At 34.3% G+C, this 21,025-nt stretch overlaps 1 protein-coding gene across 5 annotated transcripts; it reads left to right on the forward strand.

The window, feature by feature from the left end:
• Positions 1–1,204: 1,204 nt before the first annotated feature.
• Positions 1,205–19,417, forward strand: LOC148617212 (uncharacterized). Of its 5 annotated transcripts, none has more exons than XM_088584691.1 (6): positions 1,205–1,426; positions 3,136–3,228; positions 6,045–6,175; positions 7,091–7,193; positions 8,081–8,218; positions 17,562–19,417. In XM_088584691.1, the coding sequence occupies exons 1-6, from the start codon at positions 1,376–1,378 to the stop codon at positions 18,741–18,743; spliced, it is 1,698 nt and encodes a 565-aa protein (XP_088440817.1). In that variant the 5' UTR covers positions 1,205–1,375; the 3' UTR covers positions 18,744–19,417. The 5 variants fall into 5 exon arrangements, with proteins under 5 accessions (XP_088440817.1, XP_088440821.1, XP_088440819.1 ...); XM_088584695.1 differs by lacking the exon at positions 17,562–19,417 and adding an exon at positions 14,349–15,327; XM_088584693.1 differs by lacking the exon at positions 17,562–19,417 and adding an exon at positions 10,148–11,402.
• Positions 19,418–21,025: the final 1,608 nt, after the last annotated feature.

Raw genomic sequence — 21,025 nt, forward strand, 5'->3', positions numbered from 1 at the left:
CGGCTTTAAACGCCAATCCTTGTATTAAATGGCATAATATAATATACATACTTTAAGGGTTGGTACACGTCCCTTAAAGCGATATTACTGTTTATAAATTTGCACAAATTAAGCAAATAAAAAAAAACAATAGACAACACAAAGAAGATCGTGGATTACAACTAGATGTAGCGAAGATTCGTGACTGACAAGGACCTCATTTTTGCAATTCTATAGATTGCTTTATAAAGTCGCCTATTTGAAACAAATATTTGGACTAAGCAGTGTTTTACTTGATTGAATGGTTGACCAGTACTAAAGAATGTACCAGTATCACATATCTTAGAAAAAAGCTGATCTCCCAAAGCTATTTATGTTCATATTCAATAAAAAAATGAAATTCTGTAACCGTGGATTGCGATCAACGAGCTTAGGTTTGATCAAAAATGATTTTTTAGCGCTAACATACTTTTACATAAACCTCCAGACTTATATTCACTACTTTCGAGAAGATATTGGTGTTAATTAATATAATATGATTAAGAAGTTACATATGAACATTATAGAACCTTTAAAACCCTATGAAGTTGTTACGAATACGTTTCTAGAAGGCATTCCTTAAAATCAAGTTTACGTAACCAGGGCGATCAAAGTCTACGCCAGTCATTGTACTTAGAAAGTTAAGACAGAATCCAATGAATGGTTTATTTATAAATTCCATAGCAATGATTTTTCGCAAGTTTTTGTTATCACCCCAAAACAACAGTTTACATCATTAGATACCATCCTGAGGTTATAGGATAAATCAGCAATGTTCCAATCAAGTAGAATGCCTCTGTGTATCACAATCTATACACCTGTTCTGAATAATTAGACATAATCAGTATCGGTGCCCATACATTTACGCGTGTGCGCGTGCTATATATACAAAATATGTATTTTCACTTATGTTTTCGTATTCCTTGGAGTTTTTCATTTCAAAGAACAAAATCATGAAGGAAGAAGGAAATAAGAACACAGCCATTGATGAAATGTTACAAAGAATTTCATTGGTTCTCCGAGAAGCTTCTGGTTGCTATGGTTAAATTATCCAACATGTGATTATTCTCTGCACTTATTTGGCAAAGGCATGCGCGTATTGAAATACGATCGCGAAGAGTGTAGGGTTTTTTGATGTACATAGACCATACAAGCTCGTTATTTGTAATTTGTATTATTTCTCGCTGCCTTTCACCACTCGTATTTGAACGGCGTCGGAAGCAAGGTCGGGGGACTCTCAGCTGAATAAAATTGTTCCACAAGTTTGAGTGCCGTTTGTTGGTGAACGGGAACAAGATAGATTATCTTCTTCTAATTTCTGTGTAGATTTTAGTTTTTACAAAGTTTATAAATCAAAATGGCTGATAGAGTGAAACCTATGGGAATGGATCGTGCCCTCATCAGTAAGGTAAGAATTCTCTTTAAGTTTCGACAGTAGTTTATTTTAGTTGTGTTGTAATAACTTTCTTGAATAAATATTTTGACAGTTTCTTTCATTCTAGTGATTTTTGCGAATGGCTTTTATTATCGCTTTTATAAATTCTATGTAGTAAGCAGACAGGACTAAACAATGATTCGAAATGTTTACCATTTTTCTCAATATTCTCCGTGGAATCAAACTTAAAGTTGGACATTTTGTAACAAGGAATACTAACCCTGCTTCACATTGGATAACAAGAAAAAATAAAGTGCGTATATTTAATCTCTGGAATTAAAGTGATAGAGTTCAAGGAAATGAAGGGTTAGCATCTATTCTCATGGATTTTTTTTTTGACAAAAAATTGGACTTGCGAGATTCTATGAACAATATTCTTGTTTATTATCGGTGATTATTGATTAGGTTTCCACTAAAAGAAGAGGCATTTTTGATGATTAAGACAATCTATATTCAGCAGAAAGTGAAGCAACACGATACCCCTCTTTGATGCTTCAAGGTTGATACCTTTGCCGGTGTCTAAAAATAGAACACCATTCTGAGTGAACGGTTTCTAGATTCCATTGTTAACATTCTTTGATGAAATTATCCTACGCAATCTATGCATCACACTCCCCCTCTTTTTTGACTTTATCTGATTTTATTTATAATCAAAAAATGAAATAATTTCTATCAATATTATCGTATATCAAATCAATTATCACACCTGTTATGTTAAACGGAAGTTAAGGTACTTAAGTCGGATTGAATTTGACAGTGACACGTGCAAGCCACTCGACAAACGAATTATTTCCATTGTAGAATTTACAGCTGTAATTACACACAAATGTTAACTTAACTTAGCTTATTGCTTCTTCTTAAAAGTACATTGAACTTCGGAAGGGGTCTCTATACTTCAACTTAGGAATTAAAAAAGTAGGTTTGTTTACAGATGATGCTATATTTGGTTTCATTTTCATTTGCTGTTTAAATATACGTATCAATTAATATTGAAATGAAAGCAAAACAAAAAATAAAATAAAACAAAATACAAAATTTAAGCACATCATTTCGTCATATACCGATCAATGTACTTTTAATTTTGTTTGGCATGGCTTCATGCTTTATTGATTTTGTGTTTTACTACCGTGTTATTATGTCAGTCAGGCAAGACTAAAGCTGAACTTAAAAATGAGCTGAAATGGAAACTAATATTTGCAAAAATGCAGGTAAAATATACCAACCAACCAGTTCCCAAAGCCCATCAATGGTTTTACGTTTCCTTTATACGCACCCATTGACCTTTCAGGTTTCATTGACCTCCTTGGTACATGAAAGCAGATGGATCTATATTAGGTAGTGTGTTTCCAGTACCACCACCCTATAGTACATCCCTTTTCTTTTTGTAATTCACTGATTGAAAATTTGCCGGAAATGCAAAGACGTCCCCTTTCTTTTCTTGACATCGTGGGTTCAAAGCAACAATCCAAATTAATCCTACTAGAGTAAACAAATCAAGAAAACCTGTAGATAGAGTTACTCTTTTGCCTAAATTCCGCTTATGTTCAACCTTCTTTTTGATAGACAGTATACCTTCCTTTAGGTTTATCGGTATTTGAAATGTGTTTGTTTTTCAACTAATATGAGTTGTTTTGCTGTGGATTTTGCATGCTATGATCTAACTCAAACACTTTGTGTGACAGGGTGCAAAATCAGGGTCATCATCACCAAAGACGAGCATCATCCGGAGCGCCGCTCTAAGGCGACAACCGTCTGCTGACAATCCTTACAAACGGGTATAAACGCATGCGCAAATAGCAATAGTGCGACTCTAACCAACTACCTGCAATAGTACATGTAATGGATAGAGACTAGAAAGGACACACCCTATGTATAAAGCACACAGGCCTGTATGAGGTTAAATTAGAGTCAAATTATATCGACTGCTGAAAAAAGGATCTATTAATTATGTAACATACACAGCTAAATAGAAAAGCACTAACTTAAGTGTACAGGCGTACAGTAGTTTGCGTATATACATGTACTAGACTGAATTAGTGCATGTTTTGCAAATGTCATCACATATGAGACTATTCATGACATCTTACAAAAGAATTCCTTAAAAATTCAGAACACACTTTGTGAAGTTCTTACAATGTTGTAACTGTCCCTATAATGAAAACGACACATGATTCCATAGATAATAAATCAAAGGCAATCAAACTTTAAGATAAAAGCCAAATTATCAATAAACTAGTATAAGAAAATAGTATGCTTAACAGAGCACATTGCGTGAATATGATATCATAGAAAATCAAGCATAGACAACTCGAACTTTTAAAATAAAGGCAAAATTATTAGTATACCAATGAATTACAAAATCTTTAATAGGCAAGCATATCATGCGGTTTATTCGATTTTTTTTTCTTTTGAGAAGTCACATGTTCTAGAAAGCTTATCCGTCCTAAATAAAACCGCACCGTACACACTATGCACAATACATTAATTGTATGTAATCTCTACCTATCTTTAATAAAGTACAGTAAGCAAAAATAGCCAAATTCCATCCTGATGATTCATTCACAGATGGTTCCTTAATCTACCTGAAGACTTTAAGATGTTTTTGATAGCGATGCTGGAGTAAACAGAGGAAATTAAAATTATTTGCACAGTATTGCTTGATTCATGTTTTCAATGAAAATACTATTTTTATTTCATTTTTTTGTAGTCAACAACCTTTTGGTTAAATAATTAGTGTCCGCATTCATTGGATGAAATAAAAGCAACTTTAGTTCTTAAATACTATCTAATGGAATGTTAAACAAACATACCCAATTTAGAACATACGGACGAATGGAACTTTCAATTGGACAAAAAAGTACCAGCTGTCAAAATACAACGAAACCTGGCATTACCTGAACATTTTTTTACGTTAAAATTGGTTTAGACAGGTATTTGGTTAAATTCAAACTGATAAAACGAATTTAACAAAATGTTTGGTTTATATAGATTTTCCAATTGTTCAGTGGTTCGGTTTAGACAGGTTTTTGATTGTTTGGGGTACAGTTTAGACAGGTTTCAATCTAGGGAGGAAAATATACATGTAAAGATCATGTCTTTCAAATTTCTTAGTTGAAGTAATTGGGTTTTTTGTACTTTAAAAACTCATACATTTTAGATCCACCTGAAACAAATATTTTATACTTAAAATAAAACTGTTTTGACATCATCATACATAACTAGGAGAAATTATCTAGAATCAGAAAGTACGAATGAGATGGACGTCGTGATTGTTTCATGCAGTAACCATGTAGACTCGCGGTTGATTTTTGATAATTTGCCAGATATTGTCTGCCAAAACCTAATAAAGCTTGCATAGATCGTACACACAATACACATCACACTTGCCAGTTGGCTGTTAAGATGCAGTAACCGACTAAATAGCTTTCATGTTTTATTTTTGATTTATTCCTGAAGTTCTTGTGTCTAATGTCAATTTTATGGAGTCGCAAATTTTTGATAAGCTTTAAAATAGCATTTAGATGTTTGAAATTGTACACCTGACAAAATCATGAATAAATAGTAAGCTGATTATCTCTCTCAGGAAAACTCTACAAATGATCAAAACGAAGAAAAAAATTATTAGATAAATCAGTTTTCATCTTTACATTTAATATAAATTCAAACGAAAAAAAAATGATAAGTTAACTTTACACCGGTGAAAACTGGTTCAAACCACCCAAAACCGCTTCAGATCTAGATGAACTTACAGAAACGATGTAATTGCTGATATCAAAGTTAACATGCTGGTATCACCAAAATCGCCATTTTAAACCGATTCCAAATCAATGACCTTATTCAAGTAACGTTCTAAGCTAATGACATCGTAATGATATAACAGACATTGCCACAGGAGTATTGCTTTATCAGAGATTTAAGACATACTTTGAAAGGTTTGCGATTCTAGGTGGCCTTATGTCCATTATTTTCTCCAACACCTTAAAAGCCAAAAACCATTCAAATCAAATGCTTATTCTCTTTTCAAAAATAATTTCATAATTTATACGCAATTAATTTTGCTTGAAACATCAAGTAATTAAGAAATTGATTACACCGTCTGCGTATGAAATTCCAATTGTCATAAGTCTTTAACCTATAAAACCATGCACAATATTTATTCAAAATCTGAGCAACCCACTCGACAGAGATCGCTAAAATCTTATCAGAAGCTTGGTCTGCACTTTAAATGACAACATTCATATAACTCATATATGCTCATATAACGAGTGCAAAATGCACGTATGAATTTGTAGTATTTATGCTATGATATCTACATGTATGTTAAGAAAACGTAATCGTCTTACTAACTTCAATTTTCAAGCTATGGTTTTTAATATTGCACGTTCGTTGTAGTAATTTTTCTGTAGTCTTTGAAGCTAGTTTGTAATAACAGAAAATTCCTTTGTAAAATTTGACTCTAAAATTAATTTTGAAGTTTGTGTGTTATGACGTTCTCATTGTTCTTGTATTTATCGTATTTTGTTTTCCTTGACGTTATGATGTATGTTACTTACATATTAGTCTACATTCCAAACTTCCCTATGTTTTTCAGATGGGCGCAAAATACGACCCAGCAGTCGAATCTGAAGTCCGAGGATGGATCAATCAGTTGATCGGAGAAGACATTGGTGAAGGTCCATCAAATTTAGAAAAAGGATTAAGGGATGGTGTCATTCTCTGCAAGTAAGGAAACCATATACATGTACTTTCATAAATTACTGTACTTATTCATAGACGCACTTAAAGGTATTGGCCTTAGTAACTTCAAGAACCACATTTTCAAACAAGAAGTTTGTTCTTTAAAGAAAAAATATAACAAAGTTCATGATCTTAATTATATTTTGGACAATCATCCTCTTGTAGAGCTTCCTACATTTCTGTCCAACAACTACTCAAACTTGATCAACTTCTCGAATTCGAAAGGGTATGCTGTCTTATTTTTAAGTCACATACACTTTTTTCAGGACCTTTACCATGAATATACCAAAACTTCGCCCAACGTTCCATGAATATTGTATGTGTTTACCTTAACATTCAAGAGTTTGTTGCAAAAACGACAACAAATAAATATTTGTGTATCAAAGAATCTAAGTGAAACACCTGTATTGGACGAGTAAGAAAAAAATGAATGATTCATAATTAAATGCTACAAAACAACACAAAGAAAGATATTGTAAAGGAAAAACAATTATATTTGTATGTACAATGTATACTAATCTCAGACATTTTATGGACATCATTTTTTATTATTTGCAAACTACGTTTTGTAACCTTCCAAAATTCCGTTCTTATTTCAAATTTGACTAGACAAACTCCACCAAGACCAAACCACCAAAGCCTATATGAATTATTGTGTCAAAAACGTTTAATTTTTGGTGTAAAAGTGTTACTGATGTGGAAATATTTTCTAAAAATTACTGTGTAAGAAGAAAAAAGCCTTGTAAAGGACATAAATTCAAACACAAATTCTATTCTTTGAGAAAGAAAAAATCACAATATCAACAGACACTTGTAATCTTCGTCAGTTGCAAATAAAAAAAAATGATAACAGACAATATTGATAATCATTAGACATTATATATAAATTTTCTTTTTTAGCTTGATGAAGAAGATAATCGACGGAACCCCCTCTGAGAGTCTCCCACCAGCATGTAACAAATTGAATCTGACCCCATCTCCAAGCGAATTGCCCTTCAAACAGGTAAAACCAACACCTCTCAGGTCTTATATTTTGATAGAATGTATCTCTTTTATTATAAGTAAACGAAAGTGCCAATGTATGATAAAAAATCGAATATAATGCATCTTTAATTACTCGGTCTTTCTCTTCTACTTCTACTTCTACAATCCCCTGACCAACTTCAACACGCTGAAGATAATGTCACTTTTCTCTGCACATGCTATTTACAAATTCCAAACTAAATTAAACTAGTGAATTTAAACATTAACAATAGGAGTGAATTAAAAATAAACAATAAGAATGAGTTTAAAACTATATACATTGGTAGATGTTTAATGACTATATGTAAGTTATTTGTACGACAGTTTTCGATACATGTGAATTTTCGACATTAAAGATCACAGTTAAAATGTTCATACAGTATATTTTGCGAGCTTAAACATAGCAAAATAAAAGACGATCCTCTTTGATATAAAAGGAACTGATTTGTCCTCTAAAATAACAAGTGTTGAATTATCTAATGTGCCAGGCCCACTATTGGTACTGGACTCAAATCCAGCGTATCGCTTTTTTCATATTTTCATTGTGTTGACATCATATAAGTCTTTACAATATTTTGCTTCGTAGTTAAAAAGCAGAGTTAAGAATTTTTCTTAACAGTTGTGGATTCGGAAAAGAACATATTTCCCTATATTTTGCTTTCTTTTACATTGTACTTTGGAGTCAAAGAAATAGCATGAGTGGAAATGGAGATTAAAACAATTTTGATCTCGGTGAATTTCAAACATGAAAAACCGGAAACAATACTTTAATATGCATAATATGTTGAATAAAGCTGTAGATAAATTCATTACTGCTTTACGTATCATGACTTACTAATATTAATTCTTCTTTATTCTGAAATTCAGATGGAAAACATTGAGAAATTTCTTAAGGCAGCCCATGCTTACGGCGTACCAAATACAAGCTTATTCCAGACAGTAGAATTATACGAGGCCAGAAATCTGCCAATGGTTTTAGCAACAATTTCCCACGTAGGAACTGAGGTAGGATAAGTTTACTTGTTGTTTTTGATTTTCCGTTATTGAACTAATTTTGGCAACATACGAAAGTGTGTTCGAGTCTGGATAACCAAAATCGTGCTCAAGAACAACTGAAAATCTTTTAAGTAAATCTAGTTTAGAGAGTCTTGGGAAAAGTGCGAATTATCTACAGTAGTACTATTCAAATTAATGAAAATCGATGTTGAAAGAAAACATGTAGATTTTAAACACATATGCATAACGATGTCATATTTTTATTGACATACTTAGATTGAGCGTTTAACAATGTGTTATGTTGAGGGAACATCATGATTGTATTCAGACAATCGGAATTTCTCTAATATTCCGCTTCACTATGAGACAAAGCGAAAAGTCAGAAATGTTACGATTGTAAATTCCGAATCCTGTGGCTATGACCAGGATGATATGGGTTTCAATGCATCCAGACTCGATCAAACCTTCTGGTTGCCCATTTGAACGATATGTGTATTTTTGCATGTGAACTTGCTCACGAACGTGAGTTGTTTTCATGTGACTGGTGTTAGGAAGATATTGGTTATTTGTAACGCTTTTGTGAAATAATGAGCATGAAGATATAGTTCTTGATATTTTGAGTTCTACCGGGGAATAGAAGTAGATTAGTCCGTAAAACAGTTATTAGTTATAAGAAAGACTCTAACTTTAAGTGGAACAATGGAATTATTTCATTGATACCAGTATTTCGGGGTCATACTTTAGATTATTTTTGTTTATTTTGATATGAACATGACAGTCACAGAAACCAGAATAATTACGAAATTATTCGACAACATGCCGTATCACAGGGCAGTTATTGTGTACTAATACTAGTGCAATCAATTCCAGATAAAAACGTACAAAATTTTAAAATAGATGTCAAGGAATTCTTTCAATACTAAGCGGCTAAAATCGTTTTGTTTCTTAAACTGCATTGCAGGTTTTCGTAATCGAATGCATGGATTGCATTGTTGCAACGTCTTTGTTGGGAATAATTCGTAAAAGACCAATTTAACCTTATGCATGAAAGGGAAATATTGCTCATATAAAAGTGTGTCTAGTTTCTGTTCCGTACGTTACTAGACTGACTATTTTCTATGTAGTTTGTGAATATGTTGTAGTGTATTTTGCTAGAATAAACTAAACTAATAATTACTATATAATGCCTGCTTTGTTAGAACTTGTTCTGAACAGATGTTGTTGGCTTTGTAATTGTAATATTACAAGATATGGCTTAGAACTGATCTAACAGTGTTCGCTGTCTTCCGCTTGATATCTATTATGCTTGCCATAGTAACAAAAGATACGCAAGAGTGATTTCATCGGGAACTATGTACTTGAGTAAGTACGTACTAATATATAACCCTACTCACTTTTTTCTTCAAACGAGGCTAACGTGTAAAACTATATACTAGTACACATCTGTTTAATCAAATAGCAATGTATACTCAACCATCTAAAATTACTGCTTATTAACAAAATTAATCATGGTATATAAATCTATTTTCAATCACGTAGTTGATCTAATCTTTCTTGTAATACTTATCAATATGTATCACCAGTAGCATCCTAGAAGATAAGCGATAAGTCGTTGTATATTCCACTTTCTGTTACCATGGAAACGTTTTTGAAACTTTCGCTGCATTTTGTATATCTTTCTTTCGATATAACCAACATTTTGCATAAACTAAACATATATACAACGGTATTTTCATATTTCTGTTTTCATATATTTCCATGGCAACAGAATTTTGGAAAGGGGAGCCTATCGTCGGATCCCTTAAGGCCAAGTCATTTTAATAAATTTCTCGATGAAATCTTGTTTTAATTATTGTTCCATGGTGCTTTGTGTTTCACATTGCTAACCGCATTCAAAAACCCTTTTAAATAACAAGAAACCTTTTTTGTTTCTTGTAGGCCCAAAGACATAACTACAATGGACCGACGATAGGCTCAAAACCTACAGAAAAACACCGAGTACAATTTACGTACGAGCAACTTAAAAACAGCCACGGTACAATTGGTCTTCAAAGCGGTACAAACAAGTTTGCTTCACAAAAAGGCATGAGGATAGGAGCCATTCGCCACATTTCCGATATCCGAGCTGATGACCTTGACAAAGAAGGTACTACATTATTGACCTTGCAAGCCGGTACAAACAGGTTCGCCAGTCAGAAGGGCATGACAGGTTTTGGTGCCGTCAGACATATTGCTGATATCCGTGCCGACGACGCCGACAAAGCTGGTGATAACATTATCACTCTGCAGGCCGGTACCAATAAATTTGCCAGTCAGAGAGGAATGACAGGATTTGGAGCCATTAGACACGTATCTGACATCAAAGCCGATGAGTTCGACCCCAACACACAATCACACATCGGTCTCCAGGCTGGTTCCAATCAGTTTGCATCACAGAAGGGAATGACAGGATTTGGTGCTGTCCGCCATATTTGTGATATCAGGGCAGATGACCTCGATAGAGAGGCTCAGGCTGAAATTCCTCTCCAATACGGTACCAACAAGGGAGCATCTCAGAGGGGTATGACATCCTTCGGAAGCCAGAGGCATATCGCTGACATCAAAGTATCTGATCTTGCTGAAGACATGAAACGCCAAGATTTAGACATGACTCCAAAGGAATACCAGCAATACCGTAGGGAACTGGAAGAAGCCGCCAAACAACAAGGACAGGAAGTCGAAGAACCACAATACGAATAAGAACATTTCAGACTAGCTCATCGCTCAGTGATAATAACAACGAACATTAAAACGGCGTCGTTTAAATAATGATAAAAAACAAGAAATAATACAAATGACCTTAATTTATCACCAAAGCCAGGGGAGAAATGTTAATGTCATATCATTGTGAAAATATAAATATTTATTTTTTTTATATTTTTTATCGATGAACTTCTACAAATCTTTCTTTTCCTTCTACTGTCGCTTATCTTTCGCTTGCATTTCCCCACGGATTGTTGTGCTTCCTCGGCAGGCCTGCAAAAGCGGAAATCCGGAGCCGCTCCGTCTTTCATTCGTCAAAGATGTGTAAATTTTCTCTATGAACTTGTAATATATAGGACAAACTTTTAACAAATTATTTATTACTCTGTACGTACATGGTAACAAAATGAAAATCTTGCTATGTTGTGATCAAAATAAAATTTTATATTGATACATAGCTTTACCTTCACAGTCTCCATTTTCAGTGTTTTTGCCATACAACTTGAAACTCACACACACATACACAGAGAGTTTGCCTTTAGTCTTTCCATATGATTGAAAACACCATTGTAAATCAATGCAACTCTAATTAGTTTATTTTCGAAATATTAGCAATATAATGTGAATATATAAAATATTTTCATTTAATTCAATAGCAATTTCATGGGTGGTAAGTCTCCCGCTTTCGATGGGAACCTCCCGACAATTCGTTTAAAAAATCAACAATCTCCTGCTGACGTGCCAGTGTCAAAGCGGGAGATTGAGCCCCATTCGGAATTTTCTCTCCTTTTATTTGAATTTTCGGATTAAAATGGCAATAAATTACATCAATTCTGGTCAAAACAAATTGACCTTTAACATGTGATGAAGATCATTGTAATATATAGAAAGCATTGCGTGTCATAAGGGGAGGTTAACACCTATGATACTTACAATACCAGTTCTCTTACAGTAAAACATCATCGTTTCTTTTTTCACAATCGTAAATAAAGTTAGAGGAGTTGAAGAATAAAAAATAACCAAATAGTATTCTAGATATCACATAAATTATTTTTTTCATTTGGAAATAAATAAATTTGGACAAAGTTTGCATCTCCATTGAACAACATTAATTATGTACAGAATTGATTTTCATAGATCAACCACTTACGCCAGAGAAAAATGTATGTTTAATGTTACCCTATATAGCCTATTTTCTGCCTACTCTAGCTCATTTAAACGTATTTTTTATGAAATGCCACATAACTGTCATTTTTTGTTGATTACTATTTAAGTCAAGAAATTCTTCCGTAAGATAGTTTTTTTTTTAAATATTTTTTTACCTACCTACCTACACATCCTTAATACTTAAAAGGACGTATTTTTTCTTGGCATTATAACGAGAGTTTTACATTTCTTTTAATGTCAGTTCATTTGACTTGTTGTAATAATTACTTCTTTTCGATTTAAGTGTTTTATCCATAAGAAATTATTCTAGTGAATAAAATACTATATGGAGGAGCGGATTATACAGTTCTAACAGCCAAAATGTCCATTTTCACCTCCTTTTGGAATACCAAAATAAGAGTCTCTCTTTAAGAAAAATTTTAAAATATTGAAAAACGTAAGTTTTATAACATATCCGAATAGGTATTTTTCCTTATTGAGTAAGAGATTTTCCTTTGTCATACCACGTTTGATGTAACAAAACAAAAATTACATAGCTTTGACAAATTGAAATCTACTTGTAAAACATGAAATGCTATCGTTGCACTCGTAATTCTAAAAGTATTTCAATATATCACGAAAGAACAGTAAGGATCTAAACAAATCTTAAGCAACTTTTCTGCTCTAGACCAATTTCTATTATCACAAAGATATTAAGGAAAAAAACACATTCAACTTTTAAAACACAATAAGCAGATTTCAAATAATTCTAAGGTTCGAGAAATTCAAATGGAATTCGTCTAAATAATAAAAGTTCATAAAAGGGATATTAGAACTAACCGACCTCCTAGAAACACTTGAAATATGGACTAAAAAAATCTTTGACAATCTTGTTTTCTGCTGTTTCACGAAGAAAAGGAAAAAAACATAACTGATCCGAAGAGAACCCTACAGAAAACGAATCTGGAAAATTATAACCGATCTCCTTTTGAGTACCCAAGGATTCGATGCAGTAGCATATATGATTCTATACTTTGAAAGGAGCGACGATTTATTATTTTTATCGGCAATTTGAATACAAATATACCAATCATATATATCGCAAATTTCGATATTCCATACACGTGTTTTAAGGAGAAGCCTTCCATCAGCAGCATTTTGGATCAAGTGCATAGGAAGATAGTATTGACAATTTGGTTGGAACTATTAGAAAGTATACAGGGATTGAACGTTTTCAATTTGTTATGAAATCTTCGAACTATTAAACTCAACAATCCGTCTGCCTGTCTACTATATCACAATGTTTTTACATGACTTTGAAGCAACTGGAAAATGCTTAAAGACAACGCTTTCCAACTGATCGCCGTTGATGGTAAGATTTCAAGGTGACCTTTCCTCTTTATACCCATGTAGACACCAAGTTCAATCAAACATACCGAGAAATAAAACATACTGGCCATCCAATAGTGTTTTTCCCAGAATATAGTAGTATAGTGGCCTTATTAAGTATTTCTCTGTGGTACAAATTAAAGACGTGAAATTTTGACAAATTTGTTCTGTTTGAAATTCCGGGTTCGTTTTTGTATATATATATATATATGATGAAGCAGGGCTTTATTAGAATTTCAAATATTATTAAAAATTACAATCCAACCATGAATTTTATTTTTATGGTCATATTGATAAATTCATATCGATGTATAAAATCTTAATCTTGAATAAGCCTCCGCTGTTTTCGTTTTCTCCACTTTTTTCTTTCGAGTTGTTTTCGGTAAATTTTAAACCTTAAAATTCTGTCACATAGTGGAATTCATTATACAGATAAGATACTTAAGACTAAACCACTTACCATTTTTTTCTCTGAGGGTTTTGCTACTAATCTATTTTCCTTTGCATGGCTTTTTCTCATTATGAATGATACTAAACATTGTCTCGCAGCTCTTGGATAAATTTGATAATACAAAGAACAGAAGAAGTTCATTTACATCATTTTTCATTCAGAAAACTATCCAGATTACCGTCTAAGGTTTTCAAATTTGACACAAACGTAAAGAAGTATTTTGTATGTACCGCCTGAAGCACGAGAGTCCCTAAGCTTTTCTTTCATTTCAATTTTGCGTTTGTCTTGCTTTTTAACGGTTAAACGTTTTGTGTTTATGTTGTAAAATTGTTTGGTGATTCGACTAATATGGAAGATGCGGTGTTCTTTATCTAGCCTGAAAATAAAATAGGTTCACTTTTGTCTTTGTAGGCACAAAGACTGAATTATAATGGTCCTACAATAGGTGCTAAACCAACAGAAAAACGTGCCGTCAAATTTTCATACGAGCAACTTAAACAAAGCTGTGGTCTCATCGGGCTCCAGAGCGGTACAAACAAATTCGCTTCCCAAAGAGGCATGACAGCTATGGGTGCCGTCCGTCACATCTCTGACATCAGAGCCGATAAGTTTTCTAAAGAGGCGGAGGGTGAGATCAACCTCCAATCAGGTACCAACAAATTTGCCAGTCAGAGAGGTATGACCGCTATGGGCGCAGTCCGTCACATTTGCGACATTAGGGCCGATCAGTATGATCCAGAAAGTAACAAGGAGATCAATTTACAAAGTGGAACTAACAAATTCGACAGTCAAGCTGGCATGAGAGGATTCGGTGCTATCCGTCACATATCAGATGTCAAAGTTAACGAGTTAGATAGAGAAGGTACATCCGTGTTGAGATTAGACATGGGATACGTCGGCGGAGACAGTCAGAAAGGCATGACAAGTTTCGGCGCTCAACGTCATATTACAAATGTCAAGGTTAACGATTTGGCCGAGGAGTTCGCCTTACAGCACGGTAAACCAGCACCTACCCCACAACCTCAAGCTGTAGAGGAGGTAGCACAAGAAGAGGAAGAAGAATAAACATACCATAACTGTCTTGTTAAGTTGTAAATTTGATTAAAAGTAAATTAATTTCCATTGGATGTGAGGGAGGTGATTACTTGAACTTGCAACAGCCTTGCGCATGAACTCTGACCTTGGTATGACGTAGACGCTTGCTTTCTTAAACAAACCCTTCGTACTTGTCTTCTGCATTTTTGTATGTGTATACAACAGTAAACATAACTATACGGTTGTTCACAGTACTTTTTCTATTTTTTTTACTCTAGAATTTTTTTGAAACATTTTATGCATTCATTTTGTTGCAAGGAATAGTACATACGGTAAAATAAACGTACAATTGTGACTCTTGTATTCATGTGTGTAGAATGATTTGCCTAAAACACGGCTATCCCTGGTTTTGCCTATTCTATAAGCTTCAAAGTTGTTTTAAACAATGGGCCTAGGCGATATTGCTTGCACGTTATAATGAAAAGATTCGCATATTTCACGATAGTACCCGAAATAAAACAGGTTATTAATACAATTGACAAACCTCCATTAAAATCACAACAATGTATTTTAACGAAACGAAAAGTGTATCACAAGGTAGAATTCATGCATTGTAAAAGAATGTACATAAAACCGTGTGTAAGAGGTGTTTATAGAGAAAGAAATGACTGCATTTTGAACAAACTTGAATCGTTTTTTTTTCGGTGAACCCTTACATATATGTGTTGCTTATCAATTTAAATTACCATTAAAAGTCGATCCCCTCGCTTTAAAGTTAAGGTATACATAGAAAATTAACTTATGGTTTGCTTCTTCTTGTCTTGTTTTCGATCGAACTAACAAAAGACATAAAAATTACGCGCACATATGAATGGGAATGAAATAAAACAGGGAAAGTAATTCTCAACCAAAATTAAAATATTGTAGAAGAAAAATGAATACTCTTAATTGAATTAAGATTTTCTTACAAAACAAAAGATTTCTTCTGGCTTTGTATACACGTTTATAAAGTACATTTTGTATCAGTTACCATTTGAGTTCACATAACAGCATGTGACGCTCATAATATCTGCGTTTAAAGAGGTAGGCCTAGGTTAAGGGACACAACTTTTATAAATCACTGTACGTTTGTATCATCATTTTACATCAATCTCATGTAAGCATTAAAGTAAATTATATTGATTGCATTCTGTTTCAAATGAGAGCTTGATAGGCTTTAGTGAAATTGAATATGATACATACATATCACTGATTTAAAGAGTTACGTCCCTTACCCTAGGTAAAATAAGGACCGGCACAGGCGTTGCCGTATCAATTACTTCTAACGACAGGCAGTTTTATACAGACAGTTGCTTCCTTTGTCCTGCTAAACATGGCAGTTACAATTGTACATTAATGTACACCGATTGAAATAAAAACGGCCTCGGTCTCTGCAGACCTGGAACTGCTTCTTGATTTATTACTCCGCTAGATTATAGACTCTGCTATATAGTATATGATTTTGTTTGATTGTTTGTTGGGGTTTAACGCCCGAGCAGCAATATTTCAGCTATATTCAGGCGATGAACATGAAATGGATGATAAAATGAACGTGAAATGATGATGATAAAATGAAAAATGAGATGGGACACAAGGATAATGGGGTCGACAAATTTTGATTGCCACTGGAAATAGGGAGAGGTGGGTAGGGTCGGGCAATTTAGCCTCATGCAGCGGAGCCTTATGGTTCCTACTCCGGGAGAATACCACAGTATGGTTCTTTAACGTGCGAGGAACGTGGCATCTTTCCCAACACAGTGCACCACTATGGTTTGCGGTCAGGTTTTCCGTAATATAGTCTGACAACCCCAGCATGTAACACACCAGGGGTACCCCATTCCACCACCTGGGGCACACAACCCAGTTGCTCTGCGGGCAAAACGCCCTAGCCCCTGGCTAGGGTTCTGAGCACCTTTTACGACAAGCTTAGCGCTGCTGCATGCCTATTCTTTTGACACCCGGACCTGCACGGGTCTACAGTATATGAGAAAAAAAATATATGAGAAAAAAAATACAAGGTTTAAACACTACTCGTATAACAAGTCCACGAAGCTCTTACGTTGTACTGTTCTGCTTTGCATAAAAAGACGGGATTAAATACTGAGTGTGGCAGATGTTTAAGGCTTTGAAAAAGCGAATATACTCTCTATGTTCATTTGAGACGCCTCAGCATTTGCTAGTTACTAGTAATACGACTGCTGCAAAATTATTTTTAATTTGCTAAATGTCTGTCAATGATTTTATGTTTTATACGATTGTGTTAGCTGATGTAATAGGCTAGGTAGAAGATGGGCAAAAAGTAGGACCCATGTTTCATATCCAAAGTAAGACATTGTCCGCGGTTCGAATATCTGTTGCTAAAATCGATGCATGATGGGTTTATTTCCCAACAATCTGCATGATAGTCATGTTATAGTAACATCATGATTGGCATATTATTGTTAACGTTTTTAAATACCAATAGGTAAGTATGTCGACTTAAAGCAAAAAGAATTTTGTAAATTGTAAAATAATTCATCTATGACATTTGCAAAATCTTATGTTCTTCAGGCACAACGTCACAACTTCCAAGGACCGACCATTGGGAATAAACCAACAGAGAAGCGTGTTGTTAACTTTACACACGAACAACTGAGAGCAGGACAGGGCATCATCGGTTTACAAGCCGGAACAAACAAATGTGCAAGTCAGTCCGGTATGCGAATTGGCGCTAGCCGGCACATTGCCGATATTCGAGCAGACGACATGTCTCAGGAAGGTCAGGGTATGATAGGTCTCCAGTCAGGAACAAATAAGTTCGCAAGTCAATCTGGAATGAGAATAGGGGGAAGCAGACACATCGCAGACATCAGAGCGGATGACATGGTACAGGAAGGTCAAGGAGTTATCGGTTTACAATCCGGTAGTAACAAGGGCGCAAGTCAATCAGGCATGCGAATTGGTGCTACCAGACACATTGCTGATATTCGAGCAGACAACATGACCCAGGAAGGTCAGGGTATGATAGGTCTGCAGTCAGGAACAAATAAGTTCGCAAGTCAGAAGGGTATGAGCTTCGGTGCAACTCGTCACGTTGCTGACATTCGCGCCGACGATATGACACAAGAGGGACAAGGTGTGATAGGTTTACAGTCTGGTACAAACAAATTCGCCAGTCAGAAAGGCATGAGTTTCGGTGCAACGCGTCACATTGCGGATATCAGAGCTGATGACGCCATTCAAGACGGGCAAGGAGTAATCGGGCTGCAGTATGGAAGTAATAAAGGTGCAAGTCAAAAGGGAATGAGTTTCGGTGCACCTCGTCACATCGCCGATATCAGGGCAGACGAATTCGACCAAGAGGGTCAAGGATATATTGGTCTACAATCTGGGACAAATAAATTTGCTAGTCAGTCCGGAATGCGTATGGGAGCTCCAAGGCACGTAGCTGACATAAGAGCTGATGAGTTCGACCAATCGGGACAGGGAGTCATAGGACTTCAGTCTGGAAGCAACCAATTTGCCAGTCAGTCAGGTATGCGTATTGGCACACCAAGACATATTTCAGACATACGCGCAGACGATATGGCACAAGAAGGCCAAGGATATATTAATTTACAGTATGGTAGCAACCAAGGAGCAAACCAATCGGGTATGAGTTTTGGGGCTGGACGACAAATCATCAGTGGAGTATCTGATTTAGCTGAGGAATACTACCCCCAGGAAATGCAGGATGGGTACTCTGATTATTGATTTCATGACAAAGACTAAATATCAGTGATGTAAGTTTTGTAGAGAGAAACTTTCCGTTCTTTTTTTATTGACGAAAGCTCATTTAAAATAATTCCTTACACAAAATGTGATAGAATATCATATAGATATAGCTCTCATAGTTCAGTAGAATTGCTCTTATACTTTTTTTTTTTACTTCGCCATAGAAAATATGCCATCAGTTGTGTTATATCTTTAACTTGTTATATTGCTTCAAATCTGCAATTGGTTTCCAAAGGAAAGGGATGTCTAAACATCAAGCCAAGAAGATGTTTCATTATATGAATTTTTCTGGTTTATTTGTTGATGATTGTTTGGAAAGAGTTTACCACAAAGTCCGGAAACATTGATTTAAAGTAATTCAATTTATTTATATAAAAAAAAAACATGTTGATTAAATGATCTGAAACCATTTTTCGTTACTTATCGACTTTTTAGAATTGTATCGTTTCATAATACCGGTACATATCATGATAAGCTCCGCCCAAACAGCTGAGACACTGACGAACAATGCATGTATGTCACAAACTCAGCACATGAGAACAAAATGCGTTGCTACAAGGTCGAATGAGCGTATGGATAGTTGATTTGGTCGAATCATTGTACATTGTGTAAATATACATATCTTGCTTAATTTAATAAAATGATCATTCTTACATCGTCTAGACATTTTATTTTGCTCAAATTATTTACTGGAGCAGTGAAGAAGGTAAAGTACAGTTCAAAGTATGTAAGCTAACAAAATCAAAAATCAAATTGAACAGAACAAAGAATATACAAACCAGATCAAACTTAAGGCGGGAAAAGATTATCAAGTGGACATTTAACTGTTGAAGAAGCGGCAAAGGATAAAAATTTAAAAGATCATATAATTAATGTGTACCACGTTTGTGATGATGATGTTACCACAGTATCTATTGGATAAAACAGTTTGGCATGCAAATGATAAACCTGGATACCGACACGGGGTCTTGCTCTCACTGTCAAATACGCAGTCCGACTAGTATATAAACACGAAAAGAGTGATCCAAGATTTGGGGGTGCCTCGCATCAACTAATTTTTTAAAATAAAATCGAACGTACCATTATTTACTGTCCAGCAATCTCTTCACAATTGATGAATCTGATAAATAAACCCAGGTATCACTATCAAAAACTCATTAAAAATGAATTACTCATTATTTAAGAACAACCAATGAATAACTACATGTTTGAAGAACAGAAAATAAATAATAAAACAATTACCCAACGCCATACGCAGTTTGTTAAACAATCAGTTAAGAAATAACGTGTGGCAAATGATAAAAATTAATAGTATTTTTGTTTATTTTTAACATTTCATTTCAGAAATATGAAGGTTTCTTATTTCGTTACTTTATTTTCGGATATGTTTTACATTGAATATTCATAGATGTTTATCACGCGAAAGAAAACACTTCAAATCAAATGGGCAATACAATTTAACTTAAGGTATATTGGACTGGTGTTCTTGCTATTATTTTAATCTTTCCATATTGAAATTTAAACAAGCAAATCAAATTACCATTTGGAAACAATCATTTATCCTCAGCCGTAAATATTTGTTTATTTAAAGATTGTTTTCAATTGCCGGTTATAATATGGGATGTAAAGAACTTTGGGTCGGTTCTCTATAAAAAAAAATCACGAGAAACTATTTTTCAAGAATGAATTTTAAAAAAATGTTTAAAATATCACCCCTTCGCCTAGAAAACTGGTCTCAGTATCATTCACACCTTACCAACATTGTAAAACTTATATTGTATGGCATTCAAAATTAAGATAACGATTTAGCCAATATATCTGATCTATTCAGGGTCTTAGATTTTCTTTTTAGGGTTGCTATTATTACTAAATCGTAAAAAGTGGAATTTTCAGAATTTCAGAATTTCTTCTATATTACCCGTTATTGTCATTTTTACAGAATACAGTGGCTTTAACATGCTTTTGTGAGATATAGTACATTTACATAGCATCTAAGCTTCCAAATGGGCCCAGGTAACAAATATTTGAACCTTTCCAAGTCAAGTTAGGTGAAAACTTGCCAACCCTAAAAAAATACATCAACATAAACCAAAAGGACATTTTTAGTACATAAATGGTGTACAATTGACATGATGGGTACTTTTGTTTTTATTATTGATGTATTCAACATATTTGCCCATTTCAGGCGCGTATTTTGTGTACAGCATATCGAAATTTACAATATATAAAACTGGTATTTCTTTGTATTCAAGAACCACTGG

The sequence above is a fragment of the Perna viridis genome, chromosome 5 (genome assembly GCF_037379345.1).
Source record: "Perna viridis isolate PV_CMFRI_1.1 ecotype Kerala chromosome 5, ASM3737934v1, whole genome shotgun sequence".
Classification (NCBI taxonomy): domain Eukaryota; kingdom Metazoa; phylum Mollusca; class Bivalvia; order Mytilida; family Mytilidae; genus Perna; species Perna viridis.